This window comes from Agrilus planipennis, unplaced genomic scaffold (genome assembly GCF_000699045.2).
Source record: "Agrilus planipennis isolate EAB-ADULT unplaced genomic scaffold, Apla_2.0 scaffold84, whole genome shotgun sequence".
NCBI lineage: Eukaryota > Metazoa > Arthropoda > Insecta > Coleoptera > Buprestidae > Agrilus > Agrilus planipennis.
Genome location: NW_020439025.1, coordinates 635,676 through 652,269, shown reverse-complemented (window position 1 = coordinate 652,269; position 16,594 = coordinate 635,676). Strand labels below are relative to the sequence as shown.

Here is a 16,594-nt window from a genome sequence, read left to right as displayed (position 1 = left end):
TATATCAAAATATTTACAACCCCATTTTGTTTCCGATCTTTTATACATTGTAATAAGAGAAAGAAATGGAATCCATAGTTTCGCTGTGGGTTCATCTAATAAGTAAAGTTTTTCGATTCGTTTTCTAAGAATTGTGGATTATAGGCTTCTATTAGCATACCATAATATCTTGTAGTTTTATGTTTTACACAGCTGGCGTATATCAATTCAATATTATTTTGGGGGCTGTTTTGTTGTAATCCACAGAATTTCGTAGTTTTTTGCTATAGGTACGATAAGTGGTGATTTCATAGGTGCTGATATCAATTGGGAAAAATTCCATATTGAACCCGTAAAACAATATCGGTCCAATATATTACATTATCCATTTCCAAGGAGTTTAGAATTTTTTGGGCTCTCCTCAGTTAAACAATTAGAAGGCATTCACGGAATGTCTCTTTGTCCCCTTTCTAAGTTTCTAATACCTTCAATGGTCAATGTGAGCAACTTTCATTCATCATCTTATATAGTTTGATCGATGATGCTAGCAAAAATTTAACGGCAAAAAATGTATTTTGCATTTTACAAATAGAAAATACGTTTGGAAAAGTATTTTAAATAAAATATAAAATGCTTTTCTCAAAAAGTATTTAAATGCAAGATAAAAATAGGTATTTGTTATTTTGTGTTTGCATTTTAAATGCAAGTATTTCAAATAAATCACATCTCTGCTTAATAATATGATAGTATTTAATATGACTGATACTAAGAATATAATAGTGATGAGAAAAAACAAAACCGAAGACCAACACTAGGACAGTCTTGCTTATTCGCTCTTGGTCTTACTCAAATAGTTTTAATCTTGGTGTTGGTCTTGTTCTTGCTGCTATAGACTCGCGCAATCTTGGTGTAGATCTTTGTATTGCGTGTCAAGTCTTGGTCTAGCTCATTTAATTTGATACTTACTTTTTTTTTAATAATTCTTCTATCTACCAACACAATAATTATTTTAGATGCTGAAATTTTCTATCATATATGCGAGCTTGTCATAACTTTTAATGAAAATAGTGTCGATAGTTGTGAGAGCTATGAAAACTCGAGAAATTACCCTTCCTCCAATGCATAAATTGACCTTTTAGCGAACAAACTAGCTCAGGGTATTTGAAAGAAGTAAAAAATATCGAAAATAAAAATAGTTTGTCTCTACATTTCACCATGTGTTACCTAGACGTAGGAATAAAGAACACTTACACCGAGGACATTCTTGTACAGTCTATTTCAATTTGTTAGAATTGTGACCTTGAAGAAAATATAAGGATTACACACTAGGCATGAGCGAGACAGAAATGGTTGGAACAAGCTTGAACGAGCAGAGCTCTCGATGGGCGGTCTTAGAAGATCGGTTAGAACTGTATAGTACTATACGAAAATGTTTAGCAATTTCTTAAAACAAAAATGTATATAAATTAACAATAGAAAACAAAGCAAAAATTTCATAGGTGTGTAGAACGTTCAAGTTCATTCACTTGTTATTATTTCTGGCTAAGTATGCTTTTAAATAAAGCATATTCTTAAATTTTAACGAGGCAGTTTAAATAATTTTGCAAATGGTAGATACTGTACACTTTTGTCTAGTTCTCGCTCGATGATCGGTGTAGAAATGAGCTCCGTAGACAAATATGATTGAATTTGGAATGGCGCATCCTAATAAAGTGAAGGGGTATATCTCCAATTTCTTGAAACGAACAGTAGATTTATTTATTTCCCTGCAGCATAAGCATTTCTTTCCTAAAAATCTAAGAAGCATTTCTTACCTCCAGGACATCGTTGAAAAGTTCAAGTAGTACATCCTGAAATTTGCCTTTCTGTGAATGTAATTATGTGACGCAATGGTAACAAGCCCTAAAAAGAGTCCTGCCAATGTCGCAATCCAGTAATTGTTCCAAGCTGCTGATAAAACGGCACAAACTAGGTATCCTGTTAATAAAAAGTCCGCGTACAAATTTGACAACATGGCTGGCCATTTTGGGATATCTTTCAACGCTTCTCGTACTTCTCTCTTAATAGTTTTATAAAAACCATCCTCTTTGAAATGAAATGGTGCGTCTCGAGGTGTCGTAGCTTTTTTGACAAAAAACTTTTGAAGAAGCTTTTGAGGGCCTGTGTATATATGATGAGCTTCGAAAGCTTCTGTTATGTCTGTACCCTAAAACAAAGTAAACTCATAAATAACTTAAATTCGAAGTAGCTTTTACAGCATTTTTATAAGATTGTGTATGGACCAATTATTGTTTATCGACATACTGCACGTATTGTCTTCTATACCGCCTTATATTAGGGTAAAGTCGGGTGTTAGAAAAGATGGACCATTGTGAGAGACGGACCAGTACATCTTAGTTCTCTACTATGAAGTAAAAGTTCATGCATCCTTACAGTAAGCACTATTGTCTTTTGAGTTCCCTGAATGATAAAACCTTGCCTATTTTCAAAATAAAGTGGTGTAATCTAGTATGTTGTTTCAATGAGAAGTTTCACTGCGAGTTTTTCCCGTTGGAATAACTAGTTTTTCTTTATTATTTTGTGATTATTTTAAAATTTTTTATATAATTTTCTATGTTGACGTCCTCTCCCTAAAAATTTAAAAAAAGTGGTCCACTCCCGATTTTGCACTACATAAAAGCAAATAAACATGATGTATGTATGTACCTACGAGGTCTGTTCAAAAAGTATCGCGAATTTTATACCGACAAGTTCGGCCATGTTGAATGTTCACTTAATTTTTGACAGTTGTTTTGCTTGCACGTGTTTTGGTTCGTCTTCGATTTTTACCTATTCTAAAAAATGGATCAAAGAATCTGTATCAAATTTTGTGTGAAAATCAAAATTAATTGCGCGGACGCATTCCGAATGTTGACTGTGGCGTATGGTGAAGCTACCTTGGACCGAAGCAACGTTTATAGATGGCACAAAATGTTCTCAGAGGGCTGACAAGATGTGAACGACCAAGAGCGTGCCGAACGCCCGAGCAGACGAAAACATTGATGAAGTGAAGAAACTATAGGGTTGTTAGGAAAGCCATTTCGTTTTTTTTTGTGGAAATGAAAGACAGTTTTCGTATAATAAACAAATACTTTATTAAATTATATATTGACCGTTCTGGTCCAACACCTTTTGCCATCTTTCTGGTAGTAGCATAATTCCACGCTCATAAAATTTTTGGTCTTTGCTGGCAAAAAACTGATCTAGGAGGTTTTTGACTTCCTCATTTGAGGTGAAGGTTTTACCGTCTAAAAAATTTTGGAGTGACCGGAACAAATAATAATCCGATGGTGCCAGGTCTGGAGAATATGGTGGGTGTAGCATTGTATCCCATTCAAGCTGTAAAAGCTTTTGGCGAGTGACCAAACTTGTGTGAGGTCTCACGTTGTCTTGGTGAAACACTACATCTTTCCTGTTGATTAGTTCTGATCTTTTCTGTTGAAGTGCATCATTCAGTTTGTCCAGCTGATGACAGTAGACTTCCGAATTAATCGTTGTGTTATCCGGTAAAAGCTAAAAAAAAAACGATTCCTTTAAAATCCCACCAAACAGACAGCATCACCTTTTTTTTGGAAATGGTTTGAGCCGGTTCATCTTTTTTGCTCCATGACCTCTTGCGTTTGACGTTGTTGTATACAACCCATTTTTCGTCCCCAGTGATGATGCGCTTCAAAAACGGATCATTTTCGTGACGTTTGAGAAGCGAATCGCAGACGTCAATGCGGCGACACAGATTTCTCTCTGTGAGAATATGGGGAACCCATACATCGAGCTTCGAGGATAATCCCAGGCCTTTCAAGTGGTCATAAACTGTTGAATTTGATAAATTTAACCTCAATCCGATCTCACGTGTTGTTATTCGCCGGTTCACATCAACTAATGCCTTTATCGCATCTTTATCAGCTTCAACCGGCCTTCCCGAACGTGGTGCATCTTCGACATCAAAATTGCCGGATCGAAATTTAGCGAACCAGTTCTGGCACTGGCGTACTGTCAACACACCTTCTCCATACACATCAGTCAATTTCTTTCTGGCTTGAACAGCATTTTTACCCTTTCTGTAGTAAAACAGTAAGATATGTCGAAAATGCTGCTTATCGCTCTCCATATTTAAAAGGGCACCAACCAAAAACTACTGCGTAGAATTAATTGGAATTTTTCACAAACAAGCCTTGCTATATGAGCTCTCAAAGCATATAAAAATTATACGGCTTAAATGTGAAGTTGGGTGCAAAAGAATACAATTAAATCCTCTGTCGGGAAAAAACGAAATGACTTTCCGAACAACCCGATAGTATTATCCAATCATCGAATCAGTTACGGAAGTTTCAGAGAACCTAAACATATCGATTGAGCCTTGCCATTCGATTTTTACCAATGATTTGGGCATGAGACGAGTCGCCGCGAAACTCGTATCAAGATTGCTCAATTTCGACCAAAAACAGCATAACATTAACATTGCTAAAGAGCTGTTGGACTCTGTCCGCTATGGCCCAAATTTACTCCAGAGATGACAAATCATGTGTTTATGGTTATGACGTGGTAACCAAAGCTCAATCATCCCAATGGAAACTGCCGCACGAGCCTAGACCGAAATAAGCGCGCCAAGTTAGGTCGAAGGTGAAGGTTTTGCTTACAGTTTTCTTCGAATGCAGGTGCCCTTATCATAGGGTAGAACGGTCAATAAGGAATATTATCTGCAGGTTACGCGCAATTTTCACTAAGAAATGCACCGGATTTGTGGAAAAACAAATATTGGCTTTTGCACCATGATAACGCCCTTGCTCACACATCGTTGCTCGTGCGTGAATTTTTGCTCAAAAACAACACACTAATAATGCCGTGTTCTCGAGATCAGACCTCTGTGACTTTTTCTTGTTCCCGAAACTGAAGAGGCCCATGAAAGCTCAACGCTACGCTACGATTGAGGAGATAAAGACAAAGTAGGAGCTGAACAAGATTACAAAAAATTATTTTTTGAAGTTCTTCGAGGATTGGAAAAAACGTTGACACAAGTGTATAATATGGTGAGGATTACTTTGAAGGGGACAAAATGGATATTCGCCAATAAATAAATATTTTTTGAAAAAACACAAAATTCCCAATACTTTTTGACATACCTTGCAACTATCCTACTGGGAATTTTTACAGTTTTTTGGGTAAGCAAAATCAGTTATGTAAAAGCAGAGATACTACTTGCTAGTAAGAAGCGTAGCCTCCATTACAAGTAAATGAGAAAGTTTTTGTTTATTTGACATAAATACTTTCAGGCAGACAATTCTTTCTTCCAAAATTTTACGAATTAATTTATTTACCTGTGTCCATTCCAACCAGTCACTTCCTCCAGGATGAGATTTCACAAAACTGGAAAGGTCATAAAGTCCATCGTGTATTCTCCAAAGGTCCCGATAGTCGTCGTCAATTTTTTTACCCTCCATCCAGACATCGCCAGTCTTAATAGGGTATTCCCTGAGGGAAGGGTATCTCATTCCCAAAGTCGATTTAAAGGGTTTAGCATCATCCATTTCGTCCTTTGGAGCCATTGCGTTAAGTTTTAAAAATACTGGTACATAGAAGAACAAATTCACAAACTTTCAATCGACTAACATTTGCTCAATATTTATCAACAGTGGAACCATCATGCACTGTCACATCTTGTGCGTTTTTGTTTTTCTGATCGATAAACTTTGATTTATTGACACTTTAAAATTTATTTACAACAGCATGTTTTTATATTTTTATATGTTGTCCGCGATAATGATATACATAATTAAATTAATGATGTTGTTACCCCGAGAACGAAAACATTACAAATTGCATCTAATTATGAAATACATAATTCGACATGAAAAAACTTATAATTCAACGTTTCTCAACTAAGTATTTTCGACCCAATTTTGAGTCACAATTCTCCTCACCCCCTCAATCTAACCCCTAACCTAACCCCTAAATCAACACCTTGACCTGGATAATAAATATTAACAATTACCACAAAAAGACAGATTTATTGCAATTTTATTTCATTAAATTAAATATTTTTTTTTCATTTTTTTCAATATGCCAGCGTCCTCATTTTAGCTTTAGTATTGGCTAAATTCAGACCGGTTGGTTATTATTTAGTTCTTTTGTATTTTTATAACATTAATTTAAAAAATAAATTTAATGAAATTGTCTGGCAAAATCTCAATATCAACATATGACAACTAGAATTTTAGATATTCTGACATTTTCCTTGTATTTTTCTATAACATCAATAGAAATTAATAAAAACAAAACAAATATATGACTATGAAAGGGATGTAGAAGTAGAGGTCTTAGCTTATATAAATAAATAAATATAGGAGACGAAAAACTAGATGATGTCGCCAACTTCGACATTTAAGCATAATATTGATATATCAAATAGTGTATTATGATGGAATATCGCTAGAGATATAAAATAAATAATAACGCAAGGCGAGATCATTTTAACAAAGAGAAATAATATTGATACTCGCAATTGGTTCATTTGAAAATTCAGAAAAGATTATTAAAACTGTATGGTTAGAGTACGGTATAGGCAAGCAAAAGTCAGATCAATTTGTGATGCTGTGTTGTAAGCGGATGTTAAAAATATGGATAAAAAAAAAAGAAATGGGGAAGTATTAAAGATAGTCGGTTAATAGTAGACTTTATGAAACTCAATAAGAAATGGACAAGGTATGTCGTTATGACACTTTCTCCAACATGAAGACCTAGTCTGAGATGTGTATTAGAAGCAGAAACTGAAGTTAAGAGGGGTAGAGGTAGACCCTGACTAGATTAATGTTCGCAAATAGATTTGGCTCTAAATAGGGAAAAATGCAGATGCTTGTCACCTTGTCTAACCAGTCTTCGGACTAAAGACCTTTGATGATTATGACGGTGACGGTAACGGTGACGGTGACGGTGACGGTGACGGTGACGGTGACGGTGACGGTGACGGTGACGGTGACGGTGACGGTGACGGTGACGGTGACGGTGACGGTGACGGTGACGGTGACGGTGACGGTGACGGTGACGGTGACGGTGACGGTGACGGTGACGGTGACGGTGTTACACATTAATAAATTGTAAATAAGTAACTGAATGAACTGAAAGATTCTATGCTTATTATTATTCTTTTATAACAATTATTACAATTCATAAATTATAAGTATCGATTCTAGAGATACATTAGTAGACAAATAAGCACGTAGTTAGATCCAGTAGTAATTTAAATTTTTATTCTTCCTTTTTATCGGTTGGTAGCAATTTGAGTGGTTTTGGTGGTGTGGGTTTTGGTTCAGTTCTCAGTAGCTGTGCAAAATGTCCCTTCATCACTTCCCAGTGGGTTCTGAACAATAAATTAGCTCCGAATTTCTCACAATTTCTGTTGAATATTGGATAAAGATATTTTAGTAAACCATGGTCCAATGTTGGAAACAAATGGTGCAACCCGTGATCTCCAAAACTGGTTAGAACAAGGAGTTGGAATTTTGAAACGTCTGATCTATCAATGACGGTATCCAATTGGTAAACTCCCCAATCCAATTCTGGAAGTGGCCTGAAAATCCAAATTAATTACTTCATTTATGAAGAAATTTTTCTTTTAACGTAAAATAAGAGTAGTAGTAGTGTTTGCTATTAAAATGGGCCAGAGAACATAAAATAGTAAAGAAGGTAATTCTTCCAACACCATTAAATGAAAAAGTGGCTGAGAATTTCATTCTCGGATGTATTTTTAGAAATTGAATAAGCAGCTTACAAAAAAAAGCGATTTTATATCAATTAACTGAAGTATATCATAATGTTTCTACTTTTCAAACAAATCAGAATTTTAAATTATTCTTAGTGTTCAAAACTTGTACCACCACCTTATATGATTGATGAATCAAGTAGTGTTGAATGGTCTGTTTAAATATTGCATTCTGCTAGGACTAATTAAGTTAAGTGTCTCAGTTTGACATTGTTTTGATGTTTTTTAATTAGCTGAACAACTGTACGTTTCAATTTCTGCTACGAAAACCTTTCTCCACCAGATACCATGCCCTTGTAGAGAAGTTCATAAGTTTTTTACCAACAATTAATTGTTCTGTCTATCTCTCATTCTTACCTAGGAGCATCTCCATCGAGAAATATGTCCGGGTCCCTATGAGCAGCGTTAATAGCCGTTATGCCAAAATGTGACCCTGCGACTAAGAACATGTAGAGGTAAATCAATAACACATTTTGAAAGGAGCTATTGAACCAGTACATTACAAGTAGGACGACGTACGCTAAAAAGTCGTCCCAGTACAGTGGCGCCTTGTATGGAACTAGACCAATTTTCCAAAGAAGTTTATGAACCATCCTAGAACAGAAAGTATACACAGGTGTTTTTTTTACACCATGGTGGATAATAGTAAATTAAATTGCATATACATAGATACCTACCCTTTTACATGACCAACTATGAAGAAAATTGCGTAAAATATCGGTTGATACCACCATGCTAGTTTTAAGTACCATTTACTTTTGGCCCAAGGGAGATATTGACACATGGGCTCTAAAACTGCAAGTTCCAGATCATTTATAGTGTTGGGATAAAGATGATGACTTAATACGTGAGTTATTCTCCAATCTCTGCAAGAAAAGAAAATCATAAAATGGTAATTCCATTCCCAAATTAACGTATGGGCCTACTCATGTTTCTAATTTTTAATCATTTAAAGTACAATTACTTTTTACTACTATTTCGCGGTTTCCATATGACAAATTTTGATGCAAAAAGCTACTAATACTATCTACTACTGCCCGGATTTATGTGCGACAAAAGAAAGTAATATCAATTTCTTAGTACGTTAACATGTGCAGAAATATTTCTGAAATATGGGCAATTATGCCATTACGTCATTACAAAAAAAATACTATTTTTAATGTCGTCATAGATAAACAACTAAAATAAACTGTGGAATCGAAATATTAATATTAGTTTAATGAATAGTAATTTACTACAAAGTAAAAATGAAAATCGATATGGTATCTGGTTATGGGCAGTATTTCGAACTTATTAGTTTTCATCAGCACGCCCTAGTCAGTTTCGATGGATCCCCGACCAAGTCGCAACTTTTCCACAAAACCCAGTCGATACTCTATCAAGGTATTGACGGTATGTCACCATCTATTTATTTATATTTACTGTGCAGCGAATATAGTCCCCTTGATTATTTTTGAATTTTTTTCGACTAATTACTTTTGGATCAATCAATAAATATAAAATTCGGATATCCATAACTATGCAAAAAAAATATTTGAAATGTTTGAATACTTCCAATCAATTCTGATTCCTACACAAAATACAGTGCAAACTGAATTATGTAGAAATAGTTGATTTTTAATTAATACGCTATCACATCATCATCATAAGGTCGTCAGTTCCTAAGACTGATTTATCTCTCCTATCCTGACCTAATTTTCGTATTTCCCAAAAACTAGAACATCCCACATCGTTAACTATTTGTGTACAGTAATTTAATATAGGTCTACCTCTACTTCTCTTAACTCCTGTATCTGCTTATAATATGCCTCCGACCAGCCCTTCATGACTAAGAAAGTGTCCTATCAACCTATGTCACCTATTTCTTATTGACTTTCATAGAGTCCTCTGTTCTCCTATTTTGTCTAAAACCTCTTCATTTCTTTCCACGGTATCCCCATCATACGTCTGTAACACCACATTTCGAACGCTTCTAAACTTTTCGCACCCATACAGCGCCGCGTTCCAAACATTCATCTTTAACAGTCTTTTTCGAATTTCCAAATTAACCGTTTGCAAGTATAGAAATGACTTCTATACGACTCGACCCTGCGCTATCCTCTGTTTTATATATCTGCTGCTCCTTCCGTTCAGACTTATCTGACTTCCTAGATACTTAGAATCAGTCACTTCTAATTTTTTGTCTCCTATCTTTATATTTGATCTTTCCCTACTTTTTCTTCCCTTGCATACCAGTATTTTTGTTTTACTTTTATTTATATTAATACATTACTGTTTTGTGAATACCGCTTCCATTTTATTTAGTGCTATTTCCTCCTTGCTAGATGCTAATTTAACATACTAATCTACTGCCTGTGTGTATCAACCCCTACAGCTCTGTCACATACTTATAATAAAATTTTATAATATGTGTAGTACAACTTCGGTTTTTATTTATTACACAACAATAAGTACATGTAGGTAAATGCAAGAAAATACGAAATAAACATGGCAAACTTGAAACGAGGAAAATTTTATTCAAATATCATTGCTTTTGTCAGAAGTTTACCAAAATCTTATCAGGACCTACTCAATTTAAAACTATTTGTGTTTTTTTCTGCAACACTACCGATCTGACGTTATTTTACTTATATTATTATCAGAAAACTACATAACAAACTTAGTAAAAATGTGAAAAGGTCATGTTTACCAACAGATATCGTGATAATTTAAAAATATTTCTCCCTGTTGACAGAATATGATAACATTTTCCACACATAAACAGTAAGCATTAATTGTAAATAATATAAACAAATCGACTCGAGAAGGTAGTAAAATTTTTATTAATTTAAAACCAACACCAACTTTTTGCTCCCAGGTGGAAGGCTTCATCAAGAAAAATCAAAAAATACAAAGGAAAAGAAGCGGGTGCCACATAAATTGTAAATTTCAGTTCTGGCGCAACACAAGGAATTCCGATATTCCTCGAAATATCGTCTTGTTATCAAAAATAATAAAAGTTCCAATCTTGTACTGTTTTCGTATTACTCGGTATGCCGAGATCTTGATATTGTCGTGATTTATTTTTAATCTTGTTGCAACATGTTTATCTCGTCTTTATATATTTACGGTATCAATATTTTAAATGTAAATAATATTGAAATATAAAAATAGGCTCCAATAAAATTAATAGTGGGAATATAGGTAAATTAGCTTGTTATTATTTATTTATTTTTGAACGCATTTTAAATACAACCCCCTGCTTTCTTTCTGTATCGTCGGTAGCAGCAGCCCTAATTCAGTAACGTAATATACTAAAAGTCTAAAGCAAATGGTGTTTTGACTAGACTTTCATGTCTGAGAAGCTATTCTATCAACCTATCTCACCTATTTCTTATTGACTTCTATAGAGTCCTCAGTTCTCCTATTCATTCTAATACCTCTTCATTTCTAACCTTCCTTATCCACGGTATCCTCATTATTCTCCTGTAACACCACATTTCGAACGCATCTTACCTTTTCTTTTCCGTCGAGCCCACCGTTCATGTTTCGCACTCGTACAACGCCGGGCTTCAAACATACACCTTTAACAATCTTTTTTGAATTTCTAAATTAACCGTTCGCGGGCATAGAAGTGACTTCTTTTTATTGAAGGAAACTCGAACCTGCGCTATCCTCTGCATTATTTCCCTACTACTCCCTCCGCCCTGACTTATTTGACTTCCTAGATACCTAAAATCAGTCACTTCTTCTTATCTTTCGTCTCCTATTTTATATTCGCTCTTTCTCTTTACTTTCATACAATACCGCTTCCATTTTATTTAAAGCTATTTCCAACTTCTCTTTGCTAAATGCTAATACTGCTATATCATCTGCAAATCTAAGCATACTGATTTTTTGCTCCTCTATATCTGTCCCTGTAGTTGTACTTTAATGGTGTTGATTGCGTCTTGGATGTATGAACAAAAAATGTGCATCCTTGTCTGACTCCCTTCCTAATATTTACTTCTCTACGTTGCTGCTCGAGCTCAATAACTGCCTGTTACCCTTTATACGAACTAAGTATCACTTTTCTATGTCTGCAACTGATTCCTGCATTTTTAAGTATATTTAACATCTTGTCCCATTTAACATTGTCAAAAGCTTTCTCTAAATCTACAAATCCTATATACGCGGTCTTTCCTTTTTCAATTGTTTTCTCTGTTGTTATCGGTAAAGCTAGAATGGCCACCTGCCTTTTATTTCTTCTAAACCTAAATTGATCTTCCCCTAATAGTTATTCCACCCTTTTTTCCACCCTTCTCTCAACAATTCTAGTTAAGATTTTTGACGCGCTGGAAGTTAAGCTAATTGTTCTAAATGTCTTGCACCTATCCGCACCTCTCTGTTTAAGTATGGTTACTACCACTTTCCGTTTATAATCCTCTGGAACTATTCCTGTCTCTTAAATGTGACTAACTAGCTTAAACATACGATCTCTAAGCTCTTGTCCTGAATCTTTTACAATTTTCGCCTGTATTCCATCCATACTCTACGCCTTATTATTCTTTAAGTTTTCTAATGGTACATCGAACTTTTCTCTCATTATGGGTTAACCTAGTCCACACAATTTTCCTTCTCTAATATCTCCTAACTTAAGACCGGCGTATAGATTCTCTAAGTATTCTTCCCACCCGTCTGCCATTTCCTCATTTTCCATCAACTCATACAACCTGAAAAATTCCCCTTCAGTTGATCTGTCCAATTAACTTTTGTGTAACCAGTTTTTTAATTTTCCTTCTTTTCTTGTCTTCTTTTTCTTCTCATATCCACTTCAAGAGAAAGAGTAACAACTGCTACATCAATAAGCGAATAATTTTTTAAACGTCATGATGAAAACAAGCTTAAGTACCATCCAAAATTTGTCGAAAAATTGACGATCAGTTATTGTATAATATGAATACGGCATAAAACTGATGGAAATTGTGAGAATCAGCTTTACCTCGAATAATAACCTAACCAAAATTGAAAATTGGCAAAGGATAGAACAATTTCTTTAAAGTGTGGTTATGGTATTCATTCCCCGCACATCACCCACAGCTAATCCTGAGCTGTCCAATTAGCAATCCTTGGCAATTCAATTGTTACTTGCTTGGTCGTATTTACTAATAGTGGATTTAATAGAATGATTGCAAAAAATACTTATATCGACTTAATTCTTACCTCCAAGACATCATTGAAAAGTTCAAGTAGTACATTCTGAAATTTGCTCTTCGGTGAATGTAATTGTGTGACGCAATGGTAACTGTTCCCAAAAACACTCCTGCCAACGTAGCAATCCAATAGCTGTTATTAGCTGCTGCTAAAATTGCACAAACAATGTATCCTGTTAGTAAAAGGTCCGTATAGATATTTGACAATATGGCTGGCCATTTTGGAATATCTTTCAGTGCTTCTCGTACTTCTCTCTTAACAGTCTTATAAAATCCGTCTTCTTTGAAATGAAATGGTGCGTCTCGAGGTGTTGTGGCTTTTTTGACGAAAAACTTTTGGAGAAGCTTTTCAGGACCCGTGTATATGTGATGGGCTTCAAATGCTTCTGTTATATCTGTACCCTAAATCAAAATAGATCAAAGAGCATTAAATTTTTACTTAGTGCCTACCTATAATTTACCGAAACCGTATATGTTTAACGCAATTTTGAACTCATTAATATAAGTAATACGACAAATCACCGACTAAACTGATAAGGTTCCGCAAATGTCGCTTCCGAGATTTACCTTAACAGGTAAAACCTTCTCAAACATTTTTAATTACTAGTGGCAAATACCAGTAGACGGCGATATAGTGACAATTTATCATCATTTACCAATTTAGAATTTCTTTAAGTAGGTATTATTCTACTAAAATAATTCGAAGTGGTCTGTATTCTCTCGAAATTGCCAGACGCGGATCGCAATTTCGATCTTTTTGGATCTCATCAGCGCGTCGCAGGCAGCTCCGACAAAACACAGACCAACTTTTACCTGCTGTCTTAACAGTGCGTTTTAGAAGATACTACAAATGGCGCAGTAAACGCCATCTGTAGCCCGATGCTACATTTTAGGATTACGTATGCTCCAACAAGGTCCACTTGTGTGGATATCTACTTGCTGAAAACGAATCCCGACGTAGCCAACCTCAACGTGATAGGAACGTTAGCTTAATCGAATAAAATAATTCGAAGTGGTCTGTACTCTGTCGAAATTGCCAGACGCGGATCGCGATTTCGATCTTTTTGGATCTCATCAGCGCGTCGCAGGCAGCTCCGACAGAACACAGGCCAACTTTTACCTGCTGTCTCAACAGTGCGTTTTAGAAAATACTACAAATGGCGCAATAAACGCCATCTGTAGCATCTGTACCACACAAGTGGACCTTGTTGGAGCATACATAATAGGTATTATTCTAGTCAAATATTTTTAAAAATTGGATGTCCTATTGTAATTAAAACAAAATATTATAGAATTCATATTCCTTGAAATTTATAACAGCCTACATCTCTAACTATTTATGAACACTTTTACTTCTCTTAACACCGCTTTCTGCTTCTGACTTATCTCTAACTACCTCTTCATGTCTATAAGACCTTTCTCGCCTATCTCTTATTGGATTCTATTACGTCCTGTTTTCCTATTCCTTCTAATGCAAAAGTTATTGGCTAAGGTAAAATCATGAGCCTAAATTGGCAAAAATCCCAGGCCAAAAGTGAGTTGTCTCACATTTTCCCAATTTCGGTTAGCTTTTTCGGCCCACGAATAAACCAAAATTGATCCAATTTTGGCCATTTGGTCCTCCCAATAATATTTTTACAGGATTATGTACAAAGGATTTAACTTTTTCACATTAAATTTTGATTTATCAATATAAAAATTTTCAAATACTTACATTATTGGGTACATTTAAACTAAGTTTGGCCCAATCTCGGATAAAGTTTGTTTTGAATATATGCACTTAAAATATGGCCGATAAACTTAGCCTCAAGTTGGCATTATTATCATTTATTGATGAATTTGAAATTATTAAAATAAATTCTTGATTGGCAAAATTAAATTCATATTACAAATTAAATTCTTGATTAATTTTAACTTGGCTAAATCTTGGTCTAATTCTGGTAGCCACACTTTTACCAATAATGGACCGAATATTAGTTTTGGCTCAAAAAAATTTTTGTCACACGGTCGTCGACTTATCACATCCATAGGGAGCCGTTCCCAAAATATACCCCTTTAACAATCGTTTTCGAATTTTAAAATTAACCAATCTCGAGCACAAACGTGATTTCTTTTTGTTAAAAGCGACCGGTCTTGCGCTATTCTTTGTTTTATATCTTTATTTATTATTTGACTCCCTAAGTATCGACTGAAGTATAATTTGGAGAACCAAAGGCAACTTTTATTAGTAATTTATAAACAAATTTCTTCTTTAACGTATTTGAGAAAGCAGACAATTGTTTCTTCCAATTTTTATTTACCTGCGTCCACTCTAACCAGTCGCTTCCTCCAGGATGAGAATTTACAAAACTGGAAAGATCATAAAGTCCATCGTGAATTCTCCAAAGGTCCCGGTAGTCATCGTCCATTTTTTTGCCTTGTATCCACACGTCTCCAGTCTTAATAGGGTATTCCCTGAGAGTAGGATATCTCATTCCTAAGCTCGATTTGAAGGGTTGATTCTCATCATTTCCATCTTTTGGAGGCATTACGTTAGATTTTAAAAATAACAGCACATGGAAAATGAAATTCATAAACTTTTAGTCAGTTGAGGTTCGTTCAATATTTATCGACTGTGCTATCTCCATCCTCCATTTTCCATATTATGCGTTCCTCTTTTTCTAATCGATAAACTTTGATTTGTTAACACATTAGAATATAATTACAAATGCATGATTTGTATTTTCAATAATTGTTATTGTCGGCAATAACAAAATGTACATCTTAATTCCAATTAATGATCTTGATGACCCAAGACCGAAAACATTAGAAAATATATTTCTTTTCAATTATAATTCGATGTATGATAACTCATAATTAGTTCGGAATAACCATCATAGTTTATAGTTTAATTAACTTAATTTTCTAGTCTCAATCATTAGAAGTCCTGACGTCACGCATTTAACGTTTGTGACATTCGATCAGGGTAAAATTGGTTTCTTATTGAATGTTTAAATTTATACACATAATTTTTATCAGATTTATTGATGTATCTACCATCAATCCACTTTTGCTTGTCTGGAGTTTTCGAAAAATCCTTGTTCCTCTACCCTTTTATATCAAGTTTCTCATGGGACAACTCACTTTTTTCGAACCATGCACCCAAACTTCGGTATCGTCATCAGGTGCAATTTCAGGTGATCCAAGAATGCAGTAAATTACAAGTGAATGCAATAATACCGTTGCATATTTTCAATAAACCGCTAAAGGATGCGCTGTCTTCAAGGATCATGGGGATGGGTGAATAGTGTTTGAGGGAAAAGCAAATTAGAGGGACGAAATGAATAATTATATTATATACTAGCGACCCGCCCCCAGCTTTGCACGGGTGCAATGCTGATACTAAATATATTTTTGTTTTGTTTAGATTATTATCGAGAAGGGGAAATCTTCAAAAGAAACCCCATGAATATAGTAAATATATAGGGTTGTTCGGAAAGTCATTTCGTTTTCTTTTGTGGAAATGAAAGACAGTTTTCGTATAATAAACAAATACTTTATTAAATTATATATTGACCGTTCTGGTCCAACACCTTTTGCCATCTTTCTGGTAGTAGCATAATTCCACGCTCATAAAATTTTTGGTCTTTGCTGGCAAAAAACTGATCGA

General features: G+C 34.9%; 2 protein-coding genes and 1 long non-coding RNA gene across 4 annotated transcripts in view; 1 reads left to right on the top strand and 2 right to left on the bottom strand.

Moving 5' to 3' along the window:
* LOC108734894 (cytochrome b5-related protein-like) overlaps positions 1-5,698 on the bottom strand; it is a 10,448-nt gene extending 4,750 nt beyond the window's left edge. The window contains exons 1-2 of one of the 2 annotated variants that reach the window (XM_018466656.2): positions 5,334-5,698; positions 1,794-2,185 (exon numbers count right to left, since the gene is read on the bottom strand). In XM_018466656.2, the coding sequence (XP_018322158.1) occupies positions 1,794-2,185; positions 5,334-5,561 (620 nt within the window). In that variant the 5' untranslated portion in view covers positions 5,562-5,698. The remainder of the gene's footprint in view (positions 1-1,793; positions 2,186-5,333) is intronic. The other variant, XM_018466655.2, reaches the window with a different exon arrangement.
* The window catches only part of LOC108734897, a 53,221-nt gene that overhangs the window by 2,432 nt on the left and 34,195 nt on the right, over positions 1-16,594 (top strand). The gene's annotated exons all lie outside the window — the stretch shown is intronic.
* Positions 7,127-15,589, bottom strand: LOC108734893 (cytochrome b5-related protein-like). The gene is made up of 5 exons (XM_018466653.1): positions 15,246-15,589; positions 12,956-13,347; positions 8,452-8,640; positions 8,132-8,368; positions 7,127-7,582 (listed from the first exon to the last, which is right to left on the bottom strand). Exons 1-5 carry the CDS (start codon positions 15,516-15,518, stop codon positions 7,261-7,263), a joined length of 1,413 nt encoding a protein of 470 aa, XP_018322155.1. The 5' UTR covers positions 15,519-15,589; the 3' UTR covers positions 7,127-7,260.

Bases quoted from the DNA above. Each gene is read 5' to 3' on its own strand.
- LOC108734893 (XM_018466653.1), bottom strand. From the start codon at position 15,518: ATGAATTTCATTTTCCATGTGCTGTTATTTTTAAAATCTAACGTAATG. The intron at 8,641-12,955 runs GTAAGAATTAAG...CTTTTCTTGCAG, and splicing joins TTTTCAATGATGTCTTGGAG to AGATTGGAGAATAACTCACG. The intron at 7,583-8,131 runs GTAAGAATGAGA...TTGGATTTTCAG, and splicing joins CTCGATGGAGATGCTCCTAG to GCCACTTCCAGAATTGGATT.